Genomic DNA, 17770 nt, shown 5'->3' with positions numbered 1-17770 from the left:
TTCAGTGGGACTTACTTCAAAGTAAACATACATAGGGTTGGGCTCTCAGTGCGTTCTGACTGCTGGTTGCCTGCTGGCAGAAGACATCTGTGAAATCATTGTATTGTTAGGAATGGTAAGTGACCCCTTCAACCAAGTGCAGATTGAAAAGAGCCCTAACTCTTCACGTGCAAAAAAACATTATTCAGTGTGTATCTTTTCCATTTCTTCTTTAGGATATCATTAGATGCAGAAAGCCCAGGCAAATACATAATTCATGGACAGAAAGTGAAATAGCGATGGAACATTTTCTTTTTTTAAAGGCTTCTGAGATGCAGAACACAATTTTCACCTGCAGCATGTTCTGTCCCCCTACTTTATCTTAGGCTTGGTATTCTCCTCACAGATGCAGCCCATTGGAAATAGCATGGAGTCAGCATCTACGGCAAAGTTCAATCTGAACTTTAAGAGGAACCAAAGTTAAAAAATTTTCAGAATGTGTAAGAAATCATTCATACTTCTCTCCCCCCCCCTCCAACCCGTTTCCAGCTACAAAATCCAGCAGAAATGCCCAACTTGGTCTGTAATAGTTAGCATCCCTAAGGACACTTTGTGTAATCAAAAGCCCCACAAGGAAAGGTGCTCACCATGGGACCTGGTGGACCATTTTGACCCGGTGCTCCAGGTAGACCTTGTTCTCCCTATAGGAAAGACAAATTAGGATTTCTAGTAAGAGCATATCATGGAAGACGATGCGAGAGATGCTCACATGTGGCGGTCAATGCACTCACCACGGGGCCAGGAATACCCCGAAGACCTTCTGGACCAGGTTTCCCGGAAGGACCTTGAGGTCCAACTGGGCCCGTTTTTCCTGGAGCACCTTCTGAACCAGGTTCCCCCTACAAAAACAGGTAAAGTTATGTCAATGGGTTGACTGGCCATTGCCTTTAAAGATGAAAAAACAGAGTGTGAGAAGAGAGTAAAGGGACCGGTCAGCCTGTGTTCTTATGCTTTCAGAGGATCAGGGTACAATGTATTGGCAAAGTTTCTTTCAAATTTTCTGTCCAAATTTGCTTGTCCCAAATGTAACTGGGAGGAAGCCCTATTGTATAAGCTCTCCTTAAAGTTCAGAAGACCTGTGACTGGACAAAACAGGTATTTTAAAACATGGATCTCCTGTGCACTTTCAATGTGTCCATGACTGGCTGTGCTTCAAATGCATCTAGAGCCATGCGTCTTAAAGTAGGGTGCACTTCTGAAACAAAAGGAAGGACACTGGACATTCTTCTATGGCCTCTCCTCCCCATTCCTCAATGTGCATGCATTTTTACATCAAAACAAGATGGGTGTGAATATTGGAGGATTTCCTGCCAGTTACAATGATCTTTTGCGTTACTTCTTTTGCGGAACTGCTGTAGGAAAGAGCTTTCTTCTCTGTGTTGTGGAGGCGCAGAAATGCTGTGTGTCAGTCCACACAGTCCTGCTCTTCCTATTTTCTTCTAGCATGCCTAAGCCCAAGATGTGGGCTAACCGTGAACACCACCAGCCAGGTGTCGATCTTTATTTTGTCACCAGAACCCTGTTTTTCATTCGGTACTTGCAGATTGCAAATTCGATTGCAAACACATGGATACAATGTGTGTGGGCTTCTTATCATGTGGCCACGAATAAGGGGCAAACTGATACTGTAATAAGCCTCTGGCTTTTTAATTACCAGCTCATCTTTTCATGTGCATTGGCCCCGTGCAGGGTTAGAAAAGAAAGTAAGCAAATATCATTTACACTTGACTTAGGATGTTAAGGGGCAGAAGCCAGGAGCATGAAAAGAAAAGGCAATTTCTCTGCAGCTGACACCAACCACAGCATGCACTTTGGAGGGGGGAAACAACACACTATTTTTGTAGCATAAAATGCATCAATTTTACCTTTGCTCCTTTTTCACCCTGCCTTCCTTCAGCACCGGCTGCTCCTGGAGGTCCCTGTCACAACAGGATAAAAGTTATGTGTGTAGGATATCTGCCGGCTCACAAACAGAATGAGTTATAAAACATACATCAAACTGAAGAAAATCATGAGCAGAAGATTTGTTTAGATTTGGTAAAACACTAGCGAATGATAAAAGTAAGGAAATGAATCAACTGCAAAACGGAGCTGGTTGCTTTGCTAAAAATCTGTAGTATAAATGCTGCTGGAAATTCAAAGGCTCAATAAAATTAGAAATACATCTCTTTGTACATTTTTAAACAATCCACTTTCCTATAAAAACACACACCCAAAGTGCCTTACAAGAAAGGTACAGGATAAAATAAGTAGTTGTAGCAGTAGTAAAAAAATAAATAAGATCTCAAGCTTACACTTCAGTTTAAAGCAACCACAATCAACAAACAGAGATGGAGGAGCAGATAAAACAAAATCAGTAATTAAGAATCCCAGATAGCCTACTATGGCTCCCATTGCAGTGGCAAATTAAAATCCTACAAAGGGTTAGGCAAACAGTTAAGTTTTTATTTGGTGCTGAAATGCTAGCCATATCAGTGCCATTCATGCTTCCAGAAGGACGGCATTCTGTAATCAGGGTGCCACCATGCAGAAGACAATGCCTCATGTCATCGTGACCCCATGGACAGCACCCTTCCAGAACTATGAGCCCAGGGAGGCTAACCCTGGGAGAGGCTAACACTGGAAGATGCTTTGCTTCAGATAACTGGGTCCCGAGTTATTTAAGGCTAATTAAAGGTTGATACCTGCACTTTAAATCCCACCCAGAAACATATAGGTAGGCAATGGAGATCTTTCAGAAAGACAGTTCTTCATTCCAAATTCTATTCTTCCTTCTGAGCAATTCTACAGTGGTATTGAATGGAGCCTGACTAAGGCTGTGTGATAATTCCTGGTCCACGTTTTTCAGCCTGGGAAATTTGCATGTTGTGCTTTACACACAAATCTCCCAAGGAGGCATTATCTGATTAGATACGAGTCTGTTTCTCTTCGGGACAGCAGTCAACCCTGAGCACATTAGGGCAGCCCACTGCCAACCCCTGGACCTGCTGCCAATCCTCTCCATGCTTGCTTGACTGTAAGTGGGAAAGAAAGTGAGAAGCAGAAATATTGCCTGCTCACTTGTCTACTATGTCCCTCTGAGCAGCAATGACAACTTTGGGTGCCTGAATGGAAAGGTGGCTGCATAAGGAGGAGGAGGATATGCTTCTGTCAATGCCAAGTTTGGGGAGGGACTAGAGGGCAGCAGGTCCCACTGAGGATATCACCAAAACCTTTGTTGTACTATCTCACATAGTTAAATTCCAGAAATCAACACTACCAGTCTTTGTCAGCAAAAACCACGAAACAGTGCTGGGGTGTCTTAAAGATGAATCGATTGATAACGTTGCAGCATGCATTTATTTTATTTTATTGCAGAGAACAGCTTGCTCCACACAGAATGAATTTAAAATATGTAAAGGAAGTAAGATGATCTCCGCAGCACAAATGAAATGAAAAGCGGCTCTTTCAGAAGGAAGGAGAAAACAGCCATTCATCCATCTTCACATGTAAAATACACGGGAGTGCCATCGCAGCAAATGAGCAAAGACATTTAAAATAAGGGACTACTTTTAAGAGTATGACTTTTAGAATGTATGACAAAAAAATTGGCTATTCTTATCATGACAATGTCAGCCAGGGCTGGATTTAGGTTTGATGAGGCCCTAAGCTACTGAAGGTAACGGGGCCCTTTATATGTCCAGCTGTCCTTTGTCAACAACAAATTGTTGCTTTTTTGTGTTGTAGGCTATATGGTAATTTATGGACCTAATAGGTATCTAAAGCCATTTACGCATAAAAAATATGTATTTCATCAAAGTAATTGTTGAACTGAAATACAATTAAGAAGAAGTATATTAATAGTGAAATACAATTAAGAAGAAGTATATTAACAGTGAAATAATTATTAAGCTCTAACTGTATGTAGGTTTTATTTTATTTGTTTCTTATCTTACATTTTGGAAATGTATATCCAGTTTTTCCCCCTTTAATTTTCTGGGGGAGGGGCCAAGAGAGTGTGGCCCTAAGCTATAGCTTGTTTAGCTTATATGTAAATCCGGCACTGACGTCAGCGCCGATGCCTGTGCTGAGTTCAATGAGATTTTGCAATCTCTAAAGTCATCTCCATTGGATGCATGCATGCATCTGGATAGAGCTAGTGGCACTGCAGTTCTTAAAAGAGTTCCAAGAGTGGGCTTGTTTCATTCCTTCCATGATGCATACACTGTAGTAAAGCTGACGAGTCCAACATCTTATCAATATGATCACTCTTAATGAACAGTGGTTGCATCAGGGCCTTTCGTCTTTTGATGCTCCTGAAAGGTTACATTGAGGTATTGGTGAAGAAGGCCATAGGGCATGTGATATGACATCAGCAATAGCCCCTTCTTAAAATTAAATGAATTCTTGTCTGCCATGCTGTATCTAAAGCCTGGTTCACACAAGCAAGCATTGGTGTCGTGAATCCCTTTAAATGCAGCCACATGGAAACTGTTCATGTGCAACATTTTAATGGTTTCAGCTTATGCATTTAATGCATTTAATGTGTCCACAAATCTGCAGCTGATTTGTATGAACCGGGTGCCCTTATTATCATTCTTTCTATGCTGAATTGATCTAAATGTGTTCCCCTTCTGAAATTCAGAATTTCTCCCACTACAACACATGCTCCACACATTACAGCAGGGCAACAGGTCCTTAAAAAGGTAAAGGGGCCCCTGACCATCAGGTCCAGTCGTGTCTGACTCTGGGGTTGCGGTGCTCATCTCGCTCAATAGGCCGAGGGAGCCGGCGTTTGTCTGCAGACAGCTTCCGGGTCATGTGGCCAGCATGACAAAGCTGCTTCTGGCGAACCAGAGCAGCACACGGAAACGCCGTTTACCTTCCCGCCGGAGCGGTCCCTATTTATCTACTTGCACTTTGATGTGCTTTCGAACTGCTAGGTGGGCAGGAGCTGGGACCGAGCAACTTACTTTGACCCTTATTCTCTTGTCAGATTCTCAGATTGCTTTGCACCGTCCATAGTCAGGCCTCACACTACATCAGAAAAGTCTGGTGATCTGCATTGCAAAAATTGCTTAGATCATGGGGAAACTTTCTGTGTAAGCCCCACCACAGCAGATGCCAGGATGGAAAGAACCTACACGATCCTAGAGACCTGTGTCAGACATTAGTCATATAATTTGGGAACCATGACTAAGACATGCATGGGAAAGGCTCTGGTTCCCCATGTTGCTTGTACAGTGGAACCTCGGTTTATGAACACCTCGGTTTACGAATTTTCGGTTTACGAATGCCGCGGACCCATCTGGAACGGATTAATTCACTTTCCATTACTTTCAATGGGAAAGTTCACTTCAGTTTATGGCCGCTTCAGTTTAAGTACTCCGTGGACTGTCTGGAACAGATTAATCCACTTTCCATTACTTTCAATGGGAAAGTTCACTTCAGTTTATGAACGCTTCAGTTTATGAACAGACTTCCGGAACCAATTGTGTTCATAAACCGAGGTACCACTGTACCTTCATTAGAAAGCTGAAGTTGGCTAAAGCTCCTTGGTTTACATCCGTGATAGCAAAAAAGACAATCACGGGAATATAATGAGCGGTTACGAATCTAAACCGTGAAAGATCCCTGAAGCGAGATAAATCAACTTAAAGTGTAATTGAAATAATTTAATAATATATAGTGTGACTAAACTACTAGCGTGATTAAATACTCAAATGAACATAAATAACTCGAAGAAAACTCTCAAAGAAACCTTAACGAGATGCCGGCTAAAAATCTTGTTTCACTATAGAAGATCTATCAGTTTCCTCAGAAGGAAAAGGAAATTTATTGCATTCGTAAATGGTCACTCAAGGCCACTTCTCAACAATTCAAAATGAGGGGAGAGTTTGTGAACTTAAGAAAAACCCAAACACTCCCAGGTAGTAAGGCTTAAATTACCCAGAATGGAAAGTCTAATTTTGCTTCAACCAAAAGGTTAGAAACCTATAAAAAGATTCAGAGCCAAGCTACCATAGCTTGTAAAAAAGATTCAGCAAAGGGCTATGTGAGCTCCCTGGTCTCATTGTTACGAAGCTATTACAAGGACTGCTGGAAGGTGTTCCTAACCACTGGCTTTTATACTGTGTGGTACTCAATTCTTAAAGGGATAGGTCACATAACATTCTATCAGGGTGTGTTCAAACTTACTTACAGAAAAAATATATATATATAAAATGACATAACAAAATGAGATACCAATAATCCAGATTTCCTGAGTGTGTGTTTCTCTGTCTGCAGCATGTACTGAGAACAGCTCTATACAGAAACAGAACCACCACCACCCAACATTGTAGTCAATGGAGAAGCCTTGGCTCCCCGCAACTCCAGGCTCACAATGGGTGGTCAGTAGGATTTAATAAGAGCTTAGTAAAAATATTCCTTTAATGCACTGCCCATTCCAATTGCATCTGCTTATCAACAGCAACAACGTAAATCTCCCCAAATTGGATTTACCCATATAGGGATACGTTGGGGGCAATAATAAGGGGATATAGGAGTCAGCTCCCAGGGGCTGTGGGGGCTTCGACCCCCACAATAAAATATTTGAGGGGCCCCCATAATATTCTATTCAAGTTGGCACCCCTGCAAGGGAGAGAACATTTTCTCTTTAGGCTTTGCCACATATTTAGTTACTTAGGCATCTATTTTTTAAAAAGTGTAAACTTAACCATGTAAAGTGTGACTATGGAAAATGGGAGTGTACAGTGTGAGCATCATGCACATACATGCACACTTGTCAGATGGCTGGCAAGAGGCGCCCTCCGTCTTTGTGGTCCTTTGGGAGCAAACCCAGATTTGTTAGAGTGTAACACACAAAAGTTCCCTTTGTCAGAAGGCAATTAATGAGTTCTATTGCTACACAGGACCCACTCCAAGCGAGCTTGTAAAATGGTTAAAACCAATTCTCTTCTGGTGGGAGAAGCTGTGAAAGAACTTCATAATAACCATAAATATGTTTCTTGCATAATCTCAGAATGCAGCTGCAACATTAATTAGCAGAGCTTAAGAACACTGTGATCGCTAAATTATAAGTACAATGAATCGTGATTGCTAAACAAAAGGGGTGCATTCGTTATCAAACAGTGCCAATTCTGCATTGAATGCAAAGTGGGTAAATGAACGGCTCTCGTTAGCACCCCATGATTGCCGGCATTGCACAGATGGTGCTTCTACAAAGAAAAGATGGCTAATTGTTATTTATCTTACTTTCCTCGGCTTGGGTTTTGTAGTATTGCAGGCTTAAAGAAAACACAAAAAAACTGGCATAAAAGATCTGAGCAACAAGAAGTACACAGAATTAATGTATGTCCTCCACCCACAGGCTCTGATTTAGCTGCAGTTGAAGCTCACTGGGTCACCCTGGGCTTCTTTCTCCTCTCTCTCTCTTTCAGAGACAGAGAGAAAAAGGGAGGTGGAGAAACATTAATTCCTTGGAAGTGCAGTGGAATAAAAATGGGATGAAATAAATGCATGAATAGAAAGTCACAGGCAACTAGTCTGGCTCAACAGCCGACGTCCTCCAATATGCATTGCCTTTCGTCTCCAAAGATGCATCTGGAGACTCCCTGGGATGTTGCCGTATGAATCCAGATGTGAACTGCAGTTTCCCCATTGCCAGGGGCTGCTTACACATCTGGATCTCTCTTGCTGAGCCGAGCCACTGTTTCATTGCCTATTTATGATTTTATCTTACACTCTGAAGGGAGCGCATTTATCAAATGCAAATAATTCCATGAGTCGACAAAGTGGGCAAAGAGGCAACTTTTCTCATTCCGCCTGATTGCCGGTGAACACTGGGAAGCAGTTTATCTTCATCTCATTCCTCAACCTGAAGGCTTCCCTTGAAAAACATGTTCGAAATGCTATTTGGAGTCATCAGTCAGCTGATTGAAAATATGCTTGTTTGTCTTTTAAGCAAAGTGCCATTCATTATTTATCAGGCACATAAACATGACGTGGCCATTTGTTAGGATGAAAAAAGCAACCCCACCTGTTTGCTATGTTACTAGCCTTTCTGTGTAGATATGCTCAGAGGGGAAGAAAGGAATTCCACCCTCATTTACAAGCTCACGGGGCATCCAGCAGAGAAAGCAAAATGCTTTGCCCATAATGGGAAAACAAAGCCAGCATAAATCATTGTTAGATTTCAGCTCCTGTCCCCTTTTCAAAAATACTGTTTTACATGACATTTAAAGAAGCCTCGCAGTTACCTGGTCAAACATTTTAGAGCCTAGGGCTTGCTGATCAGAAGGTCAGCAGTTCGAATCCCTGCGACGGGGTGAGCTCCCATTGCTCAGTCCCAGGTCCTGCCCACCTAGCAGTTCGAAAGCACGTCAAAGTGCAAGTAGATAAACAGGTACCGCTACAGCGGGAAGGTAAACGGCGTTTCCGTGTGCTGCTCTGGTTCGCCAGAAGCGGCTTTGTCATGCTGGCCACATGACCTGGAAGCTATACGCTGGCTCCCTCGGCCAATAATGCGAGATGAGCATGCAACCCCAGAGTCAGTCACGACTGGGCCTAATGGTCAGGAGTCCCTTTAGGGTTGCCAGACTCAATAGAGAACAGGACTTCTGTGCCTTTAATTGCCCTGCTCTCTTTTGAGTCTGGAAACCTTAAAGAGAAACCAGCAGACCCGTTGCTTGTAAATTAAACAAAGGGTCTGCTAGTTTCTCTTTAAGGTTTCCAGACTCAAAAGAGAGCAAGGCAATTAAAGGCACAGAAGTCCTGTCCTCTATTGAGTCTGGCAACCTTAATAACAATGTTTCCACCAAGTATCCATGGCCAGCTCCACGTTTAAGTGGACCCCTGGCAAAATGCTCTCCCTTGGCTCCCACCTAGCCACTGTTTTTTTAAAAAATTCCCACAACATCCCAGAGCTAGACCCTTGTGGTGCTGGGGGAAATTCAAAATGGTGGCTTGTAGCAGGGCAGGGCATCAGCACTGATAGGTAGGCCTTCATGGGACTCGATATTCCTGATCACATGACAGCTTCTAAGTACCTTCAGCTGGAAGTCTATGAGAAGGTCTGAGAGGAACCTTAGAGGAGCCAACACTGGGGCAGGGCTTCTGTACCCCCAACTCTTCTTCAAACTTTGAATCCTTATAGTGTCAAAGTAAAATTAGAATCATGGTAAAAGAATGAGAGGCTCTCCTTCATTAAAAAACAAACAAACCCCCCAACAACCTCATGATAGATGACAGCTGATTCACATGCTACTTTTTTAGATGGTGAAGTCACCATGAAGTAATTTTAGCAGATCAATTTTTGCCTGGCAGATAGATTGTGGAAAGGAATCCTCTTATGACAAGAGCTGGTATTTCACATTGTAGTGCAAAGCACAGATGATTAGCATTTTGGCTAAAACAACAACATTCTTGAGCTTGAATTGATGCATACAACAGGTCAGGCCGGGGATGGTGCCGAAAGCTTTAAGCTAACTGTTTCACAGAGAGAATTTCATGGGGAAAGATACTATTTCATCACCCCCAGCATTTTTGGCTAGTTGGATAGAAACACTAACAAATTCTTGAAGTTTTGAGGAGACAGAATTTAATTGCCAAATGCAGCACCGTTGATTTAAAGGCTTCCTGGAATGACCAATTGACTGTTGTTGTGGTGGAAGAAGAAACTGATTTGGGAAGACACTCAAGAGTGTGAGGAGAAGAAGAAAAGGGAAAGGAGGAGGGCTTCTGCTTGGGAAAATGTGAGGGGTGAAATAAGGTGAGAACACACACCAGAGATGGGAGTGCAAACGTGAAAGGAGAAAGGGCAATGGATATGTTAGTCAACATGATTGTGGAGGCCAGGGGGCTTCTGCTTCAAAGCAATGAATCTGCACTCAATCTCCCTGTTACTGAGTAGGTGGAAATATAAATTCATAGTGGCATTGCTTTCCAGAAGGGTTCTGGAGTCACAGCACCATAAAAAAAAAAACCAGCATTGTCGCTTGTGAAATGTAGCTTGTGCCACAGAATTGTCACTGCAGCGTCTAGGAGAAGCATGTTTTGCTCTTTTGAGAAATGATCCCCACCAGAAGTCAAACATTTTTTTAACGCTACCAGTGTCAACAGGAGAGGTTCACAACACACACCTGTGTCTACTGAGACATAAATGCTATTGAATTCCATGGGGCTTACTACCAGGTAAATAGAATTGGGGTTGCAGCCTTAGCCATGGGAACAGCTGTAACTCAATGGCAGAGCATCTGCTCTGCATGCAGAAGGTCCCACGTTCAATCCCTGTGCATCTCCAGTTAGGACACAGAGACTCCTGTGTCTGGAACTCTGGACAGCTACCAGTCTGTGTAGATACTGAGCTAGATCATCCAGTGGCCTGATTCAGTATGAGGCAGCTTTCTATGCTCCTAAGTTTCCCAGGGATATTGCTAGAGATCATAGCTGAGTGATAGGACAGATGTTTTGCATGGAGAAAATCCAGGATCCATCTCTGGTTTTAAAAATGGAACTGATAGTAGATGATAGTGATGACCTTGGTCTTAGAATCTGGAGAGCTGCTGCTGGTCAGAGTATAGTCGTACCTTGGTTGTCAAATGGAATCCGTTCCCAAAGTCTGTTTGACTTCCAAAAACATTCAACCACCAAGGCACGGCTTCCAATTGGCTGCAGGAACTTCCTGCACTCAATCGGAAGCCGCGGAAGCCCCGTCGGACGTCCGGGTTCCAAAGAACATTCACAAACCGAAACACTCACTTCCGGGTTTGCGGCATCCGGGAGCCAAAACGTTCAACTTGCAAGGCGTTCAGGATCCAAGGTACAACTGTATATACAAAACTGAGCTCGGTGGATAAACAATAGACGGACAAATGGTATGAGGCTGCTTCCTATGATTTTAGCATGTTAGGAGTGCGGGGAGGACCAACACTCTTTCAGTTCCCAAAGAGTTTGTTTGGGAAAGTGTGAATTTTGTAGGTTCATATTTAATGGGAACTTAAATTTCTCCCTCATCCCTAAGCAAGATTAAACGGCCATTCTAAATAGCATTTGTACTAGGATGGGTGGCCCCCATCTTGTACTTCAGCTGATGGGACAAAATGACCAGGAGTAAGTGAGCTTTCCCAGGCTTGGGGAGCCCATGTCTATGAAAAGCTTCTTTGCTCCCAAGGATTAGAGCTGTCCCCCTTTTTAAAAGCCTCTGTGAGGTATTGCACGCTTCCTTCAAGCGTGTTGTGCTTGGATGAAACAAAGTTACAATGGCAAAAAGCCTTTTCCCTCAGCTCTAATAAACTTATTCATTGTTAAATCTTCGACCGAGTCATATCCCACTTCTAGTGGGAAAGATTACTAATGCCACAGTAATCGTTTTCAGCATTATAAATGTGCAGTAAGTTGGTGGAACAAATAGATTATTGTGTAAAATAGATAAAACTAATTAAGCATGTCAGCTCACTCAAGCCTATTATATAGAACAGTTTATCTCATTTTGTTAAATAGATTATGGCTTACATTTAATGCTGCTGTATGTTTAAAAAACTGTTAAAAATTCCACTAATTAGTTGAGAAAGAGGGTTTAGATGATCATACATCTGCATAGATTATTGTGTATCTGCAAAGTGAAGAAAGACTAATGATAGTGGGATAATTACAGACCTATCAACTTTTTGAAGGTTACTAAAACATTGCTATTTTTTCTGAAGACATTGTTTTTTATTTGGGACTGAACATTATTCTATCTTACATCATGATCTTAAAACGTATTACTTGGGAGCAAGCTTCACTCAATGAATTTAGGACTATAGTGTTTTCTAAGCAACAGAATATAAATAGTGATATGTGGTTATTTTCTGAGCAAGGCCAAATGGAATTATTGCCACAGACAATCAACTTACTTTTTTTAAAAAAGAAAAGGAAGTATTTTTAAAAATATTATTGGCAGGCATGTATGCAGGCATATGGATATACAAGCAAAACAGGAAAAAAAATTTCTTGGCCATTCTTGTTTTTCCATGAAAAACTCTTCTGAAAAAATGCATTTTTCTTTGGGCTATCACCGAATCAAATAATTTTTAGTTCATTAACCTGCCTTTCAACCAGTTTACCCATTTAATTTCAATGAATTTGTATTTTACCAACACTTCCATAGCGGTAACTTTCTGATACATTGAAAAGGGGCATGATAATAAACTGAAAAATAAGAGCTAGAGCTGACTCCCGAGAATGAAGCAGATCTTTTTAAAAAACAAAAACAAAAAAACAGGAGGCTACCAATGCCAGCATGGAGGCAATTAGAAATTAGAAATTTAACAGCTAGATCAGGCATCCCCAAACTTCAGCCCTCCAGATGTTTTGGACTACAATTCCCATCTCCCCCGACCACTGGTCCTGTTAGCTAGGGATCATGGGAGTTGTAGGCCAAAACATCTGGAGGGCCGCAGTTTGGGGATGCCTGCGCTAGAGACACCCAAAACTACATATGTCTTACTTATAGCAAATACATCTTATCATCGTGAAGACAGGGAAGCTGTTGAGCTTTTAACCAACTCTCAATCTTGCTTTCCCTAGTTCCAGCTGAGCCATCTGAAGCAGTTGGTTCTCAGCTACAAAAGCTGGTGCCATTTTGTAATAAAAAGGTGATTAAAAGTTAGTCTCAAGGTGCCATCAAACACATTTCTTTCATCACGGAAGACTAACACACGGGTTTTATATTGTATTAATATTTTAGCTTTCACTCCCTGTTGCTAGAACACACCAGAACAAAAACAGCCCTAAAAAAAACCCAAGCTACTGTGCCCTTAAGCCACAGGCTTGCTGATTAAAATTTGTCCCAATTAAATTGATCAAAGCTTGGTGCACTAGTTTCAATGAATTAACATATAATAATGAGCAATGGAGTTTTTTTTTTCCTTTTTGAAAAACGGCAATTCTAGGGGAAAAACAACAGAACAGGGAGAGCTGAATAATGCATTTGCACTGGGGTGTCTTAAAATTAAAAAAAAATGACCATGCACTCATTACAAAACACACTCAATGTGTATTATAGCCATTCTGACCCTGTTCTAACATACAGTAATTGCTCATCACCACCAACTCTATGATCCACAACTCAGGTACAATGACGAACTTAAGTTAAGTGCATTTATACCCCTAAAGGTCATTGGTACTAAGGAACTGCTCTGATGCAATCTCACACACAATTCATAACTTTTCCGTAAGTAAGAAAGGAAACAACACATCTTCCCAAATATGGTACATTTCTGTTAAAACTGTTTACTGTGTACAAGTTGGATCTTGAAGCTACACAGAGGGGGGGTGGGGATCATATCAATAGATTACCATAAACTTGATCTTTGACATTATTATGCCTTTCTATGAGACTGATCCCAGATTGTGGATGTGTGAGATAAATCAACTTAATTACTTCACTGAAGCATTGCAGAAAAAGGTACTGTCAAAACTCCACCTTTAGAGAACAGTCAAACCTTGGTTGTCGAACGTAATCCATTCTGGAACCATGTTCGGCTTCCAAAATGTTCGACAACCAAGCCATGGCTTCTGATTGGTTGCTGGAGGCGTTCGGGATCCGAGGTTTGATTTTGATTGTAACTTGAAGTTGAAATGTGCTATACCAGAAGTGGCCATGAATTATGGCATAAAAGACTTCGGCTTGTGTGGTGGGAATTTTCCCTTACCTCTCCCCAGGCACCTGCTGTAACCCCAAAAACTGCCTTGGGGTGGGTTGGGGGTCAGGAGAGCCCCCAGAACAGTACATGGGAGAAGGAAGGAGGAGGAGGGGCAACTGGGTTCTTTATGCTATTTTTTAACAGGAAAACAAACCCACAAAAACTTGAACTTGGAGTGGGGGACACAATGTTAGGGGAATGATATTGAGGTAAAAGGCCAGAAAAAAAAACTTGCATAGAGAAACATGACTTACTCTCTTCCCAGGAGGGCCAGGGGGTCCTGCTTCACCTGAAGGACCTGGTGGACCCTGGAAAAATAAAATACCTGTATGAATACCCTTGGTATGTGCTACTGAAGATCAAGTATTGACACAGAACCGTCCTTGATACTTTCAGATATATTTGATCCGGGATCCTTTGTGGTGACAGTTTCTGCATCCACATACCATTCCCCCCCCCCAAAAGGCTGCATGAAAATTCGTATGAATTTACATTTTCCTAATGTATGCTCTTTTTTGCAAACGATTATCCCTGATACAGTATAATGCACTTTGCATTTTATTTCTGTAAATATGTGCATTTTTGTGTGTGCTGTCCCCTAATGTTTTTACTCAAGAAGTGCAACACAAATCCACCCCCCCCCCCCGGCAAAAAAATTCCTAGATAGTACTTACTTATTCACCTCTATTATAAGTGAATAACTGGAAAGGGCCAGCAAGCTTTTAGCTCAGGATGCCCCTGTCTTTTCACATCTAGGTTCCATTATCAGTGGAATTAATCAAGTTTAAACAGAGTAGTGTGTCCCCTTCTTAAATACTTATTACAGAGGCACCACTGGACATTCTTCTGGAAGTTCTTTGTATTGTTATTTTAGATCTCATGCGGAAATGGTTGAATTTGGTTGTGTACTTCTGTTTGTTTTATTTTTTCCCCTCTATGATTATTTGCAATTATGTAATGATGTGATTTTTGTATGTGGTAAGCCGCCTTGAGCATGGTTTTAACTTTGGAAAGGCAGCTCACAAATAAAATTATTGATTGATTGATATTGAAAAGACGTTTTGATCTGATGTGGTGAGCTGGAATTCAGGCATGCCTAAAATTCCCAGTTCCCACTAACCTTGCCAAAAGTAGCTCTTTGAATTCCTTGTAGATGCCTGTCCACATGAGCATTTTATATATCGCTTTCTTCTCAGAGTCTACCTTGCTGCTCATTCAAAGAATACACACAACAAAATTCATTCCCAAATGGCCATGCCATGCAGCTGGTCCTAGGACAGCCCTGTGTTAAGTCCAAGCAAAGTTTAATTTGGAAGTACCGTATTTTTCCATGTTCCAGGTTTTTTATATATATACCAAAAATTTAGGTTTAAAATTGGGGCTTGTCTTATACACAGTTAGTTCTGAGGGGTGTTTTCTTAATTTGGAGTCCCCCCCAAAATAAAGGGCATCTTATACATGGACGCCTCCTATACACAGAAAAATATAGTAGCCTATGAATTGTTCTGGATCTCAACTAATTACTTCCTCTGGTGCTTATTCATCCACTTCCAGCACTCATTTCCCATTGAGAAAAGATTTGAGAAGAAAATGCAATCAATGGTTGCATTATTTTGCTTTCATTTTTTGTGTGTGTCCTCATATGCTCTCGGAATGCAACTTGCAATTTTTCAGTGAAAGTCCCACATTCAAAATACTACAGGGTTATTAGAGATATTTTACTTACGGGTTGGCCTGGGTCGCCATCTTCACCTTTCTCCCCTCCTGTACCATCAGTCCCCTAGGAAGAAAAAGACAATGTTTGTCTCGCTTAACCATGCCTGAATTTTGTATCCTGTACAGAAAAATGACCTTCATTCAAAAGAACTACTACGGACTTGCAGAACAGATTGCTCATGTAAATCCCACACTTCATCTAATTGCTCTCAAGAGGGACTTGCCTATGGTTCTCAGGCAGCCTCTCCTATAGGCAGTTTTGCAGGGCCAATCCTAATTAGCTGTAGCAGCATTCATCCCCAGACGCTGCTTGGGCTGGGCAAAGTAGCCAACTAGTACAAAAATTCAATGTGGTATAGTAGTTTGAATATTGGACTAAGGGTCTGGAAATCCAGGTTCCAATCCTCAGTCATAGGGTTCCCTGGTTAACCTTGGGCCAGCCTCACAGGGTTGTTTTGAGTGTAACATGCATACCTGTGACCTCCTTGATGGGATATATATATAAAATGGACATAAAACAACCGTCCATATTAAATGATCTACTTATGGTTAAATTATCTACTTATGGCTTCTCTTCTGTAAGGGGGCGGAGTTACAGAGAACAGCCCCCCCCCCATCATAAAGTCCAGCTCCTCAACCAGTCAGAGCTCCAGCAGCAGGTCCAGTGAAGGGCAGGAGGAAGTGAGCAGGTCGGTACAGGGCTCCGGCAGCATCCAAGAGCCACGACTGCAGCCTAGAGCTTCTATACAGGAAATGGTCAGTGGCGGAGCATCGGACAGGCACCCTTTCCCCCCAATGCCTGATTTGAGGCGTTCCAGCTCCCGTAGGAGCAAGGGGTGGCGCTTTGGGGTCCCCAAACTATTTTGCTGGGCGCGTAGCCGGAAAGCGCCATTGCGAGATTCTGATGAAGACTGAACAGTCATGTTTCTCTTATCTCTTGCACTGTAAATAAGTATGCACCAATAAAAGTCTTAAAGACACGACGGTGTGGAGCGTCGTTACTCGAGGGTAGCCACCAGCATCCCTGACATCTTCCATTAAAAGCAAAAGAAAAAATGGGCCAGTCCCCCGATCAGAGCCTTTTGCTCAAAGCATATTTTCACAAGCAAGACTCTCCAACCACAGGCCTCCCCCGAGTCCCCCAACATTGGTTGAAGCCACAGGAATGTCACTTAGGTGTGAAAATAAATGCAGCCTGGTTAGAGCATGGTGCTGATAATGCCAAGGTTGCAGGATCGATCCCCGTAGGGCACAGCTACATATTCCTGCATTGCAGGGGGGTGGACTAGATTTTCCCCAGTGTCCCTGCCAACTCTACAATTCTATGATTCTATGATACAGTGCAGTCTTATCTGCATCTACAGAGAAACCGCCTCACAGAGTTTGACATGACTCATTCCCGGGTAAATGTGTACAGGATTGCTACTAGCCATCTGAATTGTCAAGATACTCACAGCAGGCCCAGGTTCACCAGGGGGGCCAGGGTCACCAGGAAAGCCAACAGGACCCTACAAAGACAGAGAGCAAAGTTAAGGCTGCTATTGTCAACTAGAGATAGGAACAAGTAGCAACAAACAGCCAGACACAGTGTAGAAATAACCGAGGTTCTGGTGCAGAAGTGGGGTGCCTTTCTTTGCTAATAGGGGCCCCGTCTTCTTGAAGGTTATCTGTTGTGTGGGTCAGGCCAAAGCCAGAGGGAGGTGGGAGCAGAGCCAAAATTGGGAGAATTTCCCTATTTTTCTTTGTATTTCAACCACCCCTTCCTCACTCTCTGTCCTTCAATGTCAAATTATCTCTCTGCCTTCTCACCCACTGAGCTGCTAGGGGTAGGACTAGAGGTCTTGGACTGGGCTTCTGAAATAAGTGTGAGGGTTGTCTGGTGGGACAGCAGAGCCATGTCAGAAAGAATAAAGTCATGGAACAGGGCTGTATTGCATTATAAATCCATTGCCTTATTTTTTATATTTTTTTAATGATAGGGTTACTTACTGGGTTACCCTTGGGTCCATCATCACCTGGAGGTCCTTTAATGCCTGCTGGTCCAGCTGCCCCTGGTGGTCCAGCCTCACCCTTTTCACCCCTTTCCCCTTTTGGACCCTGTGAAGGACAGACACAATTGTCAGGGCATTATGTAACTGATCCACAGGGGCAGAAAAGGAAATCAGCTGTAGAACGTTGTGAAGAGGTAATCGCCACATTTTAACGGGAAAAGCTTAGTAACGTATTGAACTCCCCACCCACAAAAAAAAATCTGTAGAACACCTGGAAGGTCCAGATCAGCCTCCAGATTGGAAAGTAGTGCCAATGTCAATCACGCTTTCGCATCATTTATTTTTCTGATTGCAAGA

At 42.4% G+C, this 17770-nt stretch overlaps 1 protein-coding gene across 4 annotated transcripts in view; it reads right to left on the bottom strand.

Moving 5' to 3' along the window:
- Positions 1-17770, bottom strand: part of COL11A1 (collagen type XI alpha 1 chain) — a 252806-nt gene that overhangs the window by 17881 nt on the left and 217155 nt on the right. For all 4 annotated transcript variants that reach the window (XM_035122972.2, XM_035122974.2, XM_035122973.2 and 1 more), the window contains 7 exons: positions 17412-17519; positions 16877-16930; positions 15433-15486; positions 13961-14014; positions 1905-1958; positions 771-878; positions 627-680 (listed from right to left, as the gene is read on the bottom strand). In XM_035122972.2, the coding sequence (XP_034978863.2) occupies positions 627-680; positions 771-878; positions 1905-1958; positions 13961-14014; positions 15433-15486; positions 16877-16930; positions 17412-17519 (486 nt within the window). The remainder of the gene's footprint in view (positions 1-626; positions 681-770; positions 879-1904; positions 1959-13960; positions 14015-15432; positions 15487-16876; positions 16931-17411; positions 17520-17770) is intronic.

The sequence above is a fragment of the Zootoca vivipara genome, chromosome 7, assembly GCF_963506605.1.
Source record: "Zootoca vivipara chromosome 7, rZooViv1.1, whole genome shotgun sequence".
NCBI lineage: Eukaryota > Metazoa > Chordata > Lepidosauria > Squamata > Lacertidae > Zootoca > Zootoca vivipara.
This window is presented reverse-complemented; position numbering and strand designations above follow the sequence as displayed.